The 3,383-nt window shown below is 38.4% G+C and overlaps 1 protein-coding gene across 3 annotated transcripts in view; it reads left to right on the top strand.

The window, feature by feature from the left end:
- The window catches only part of LOC106881915 (uncharacterized), an 83,708-nt gene that overhangs the window by 21,486 nt on the left and 58,839 nt on the right, over positions 1-3,383 (top strand). The window contains exon 1 of one of the 3 annotated variants that reach the window (XM_014932435.2): positions 272-857. The exons of the other annotated variants lie outside the window; for them this stretch is intronic. Coding sequence (XP_014787921.1) covers positions 798-857 — 60 coding nt within the window. The 5' untranslated portion in view covers positions 272-797. Of the gene's footprint in view, positions 1-271; positions 858-3,383 lie in introns of those variants that run through there. 3 annotated transcript variants of the gene reach the window in all.

Below are 3,383 nucleotides of genomic sequence, written 5' to 3'. Positions count from 1 at the left end.
CTATATATATATATATACACACACATATATGTATGTATATATATATATATACACACACATATATATATACACACACACACACATGTATATATATATACACACATTTATATTTGCATACACACACATCTCTCTCTCTCTCTCTCTCTCTCTTTCTCTCTCTCTCTCTCTCTCTCTCTCCACACACACACATGTGATACTAAAATAGTGCATGACATCAGCGTTTGTTTGTGTGATTGACGAAAGGAAGGAGGAGGATGTGGGTGGTGGTGGCGGTGGTGGATGTGTGCCTGTCATCGGGTCGGGATGGGGCGGTGGAGAGTCAGTCTGATCCCACAGGTTGGAAGAACTGCCACTACGAGCACTACGGTGACACAAGCGACACTATTAGTGCTACTACTACTACTACTACTACTTCTGTTGCTATACACTTGCCACCACCACTACTACGACTACGGATAATAATGATAATAAAAGTAATACAAATATAACGGTAGATAAGCCAACAACACCGTCGCCCCCTCCTATCTGATCTGTAGTAGCACATCGACACAGCCAGCACCACCTCCATTGCTCACAACCACCACCACCATCATCAGCCATTGTTACAACCACCACCACCACCACCACCGCCACCATTATTATTACTATTACTACCACTGCTACTATTACTACTATTATCAGCAGCAACAGTGGGGAATATAAACAGCAACAAGAACAGCAATAGATATTGAACAGTGAGAGGAGCGATGTGATGAAGAATTATGCTCGTAGAATCTTGATTAAATGTTTATCTTCTAATGAGTGATCCGGAATTTAATCTAACTACACATATACAAGACGAGGAAGCAAGAATTAAGGTCAGTTCCACAACCATATATATATTTATATGTAAACATACACGTTCATATACATACGTACATATATATATATATATATATATGTATGTATGTATGTATATATATATATATTTGCACTGCACACACACACGCATGCATATATATGTATACACGCGTATTTATAAATTATTTCATGGCAAAAATAAACACCAGTGCTCTATACATACATACCCTTGTGATTACAGCCTGATGCGCGTACACTTACATATACACACACGTATACATACATGTCATGTACTAAGGTAAACAAGCATTACACCATATTATGTAATGAAGGTTCGGGTAAATTGTGTGAGTGTGTTTGTGTGTGTGTATATATATATATATATACTCGTGCGCATGCACACAGAATATGCATATGTGTTTGTATATATTTTCAGTATTTGTGTCTTTTATTCGTTGTCATTGCTTCTAGATGGTGCGATGGGGTTCCCAAACGACAAAGCCAGTCTGTCTGGTTGCCTGACCCATCACATATCTAGATAGCTACCCTTCATTCATTCTTTTAGTGGGTCGTCGCGATGTATAAAGCCAGGGCTTTTATCTCATGCTATATATATATATATATATATATATATATATATACGTGTGTGTGTGTGTGTGCAGTATCGTCTTTTTCTATGTATTGGTCACATAATTAAGTTTGTTAATTTGTTTTGATAATTAAATCAGATCTCTTTATATCACGATTGTGTGTTTGTGTGTGTGTATATTATTGTAAAAGTATGTATATATAATTGTCATGACAGTTGTGTATGTGTGTGTGGTGTTGTTACTCTCGTCTACAAGTGTTTTTGTTTTGCTTTCATAGCCCAGGACAGTTCTGATCGAACAGGCCTTTCCATGAAAGCGTTCCAACGAGAACCATCACTTTTACTCTATACATCGAGTATCCAGGACTACATCAGTCTATGAGTCTTCATAGATACTTTTTATAAAACATTATATGAGGGAGATTTAGCTGCTCTTTTAGCAACCCGGGCAATCACATTGAAATCGCGTTTGGTTACTATTACTGTAGTGGTTGTATCTGAGGAGAGCAAAATCTTACACGAAGGGCCCTGGGTTCGTTATCGATCGAAATCGAGATCACTTGAAATAATAGAACAGAAGCCAAAAGCAATATAAAATATAAATGACATTTGCTATCCTCATTAAAATATTGTGAATTTTATAATATTTTATTTATAGATTCTTTGCCTCGTCCTAATTTTGTCGTGACACTCCGCCTGTCATTTGTTATTATTGTTGAGATCACAGGTTAGGCTTGACCATGCAAACTTGTAGATTCAAAGACTTTCCAATCGTGACCAAACAGTCTTTTCCTTTTTGTTAGTATTCAGACATTGTGTCTATAACATTGCATTGTTGTAGGTGTCCTTCGTTTTTTAAGATGCTGAGATGTCATACGAGGGAGATTCAGCTACTATTTTAAGTAGGTCGAGACAGCATATATGTAGCTGTTTAGCTCCTATCGAACAAACAGACAATGAAGAGCGTTACAGCCGTGACCTTCCAGGCCCACTTTACCCCTGGGCCAAGTTATCCAATGTGTCTATCTTTTCTCAGACAGTAAGATCTGATTTGGGAGAGATTTGACTGCTATTTTTAATAGGATTAAACGGTCACCTAGTGGCTACCAGCGATTGTGGTTGGGTGTCCACCGTTGGATAGCCACCCGCCCTCAACAATAACACAAATTAACGTAAACACACACACACATGTTCGGCCAAACAACCCAATCTGAATACATCGGGTAGATTTCCCCACTTCACGTCAAGTAGGCAACCTGGCCATACCCGTTGATGTCCGTGTTGGATGGTGGGTACCTTACCCACCCCTCGATGAGAGTGGGCAAGGGTCAGCATCTTTTGTTTGGCGGCTGGCCACCCCGAAAAGTACAAAAATAATCTACCCTGGTTAAGTCGGTAAGAAGAGCAACAAACGTCAACGGTAGCCTTGAATGTTTGTAAACAACAACGCTCCACCACCACCACCGCTACCACCGTCATCATCGTCGTCGTTAGTCAGCCACCTTGCAGCAGCTGTTACGATAGTGGTGGTGGTGGTGGTGGTATTATTATTATTATTATTGTTAGTGGTGGTGGTGGTGGTAGTAGTGCTGTTGCTGCTGCTGCTTCTTAATATTCTAGAACATTCGGAACTTTGTATTGTTTTGGTTTGGTTTCACGTGTTTTTGATGTTATGTATGGGCGTGCGCGTGTGTGAGTGTGTGTTTGTACAATATTTATGTACGTGCCTGTGTATATATCTTTGTGAATGTATATATTTGTGTGTTTATATATATATATGTGTGTGTATATATATATATATGTGTGTGTGTATATATATGTGTGTGTGTGTGTGTATATATATATGCGTGTGTATGTATATATATATGTGTGTATATATATACGTGTGTGTATGTATATATATATGTGTGTATATATACATGTGTACATATATATACACACACACATATATACA

Source organism: Octopus bimaculoides, chromosome 4 (genome assembly GCF_001194135.2).
Source record: "Octopus bimaculoides isolate UCB-OBI-ISO-001 chromosome 4, ASM119413v2, whole genome shotgun sequence".
Lineage (NCBI taxonomy): Eukaryota > Metazoa > Mollusca > Cephalopoda > Octopoda > Octopodidae > Octopus > Octopus bimaculoides.
Note: the sequence above shows the minus strand (reverse complement) of the source record. Positions and strands in the feature narration are given on the sequence as shown.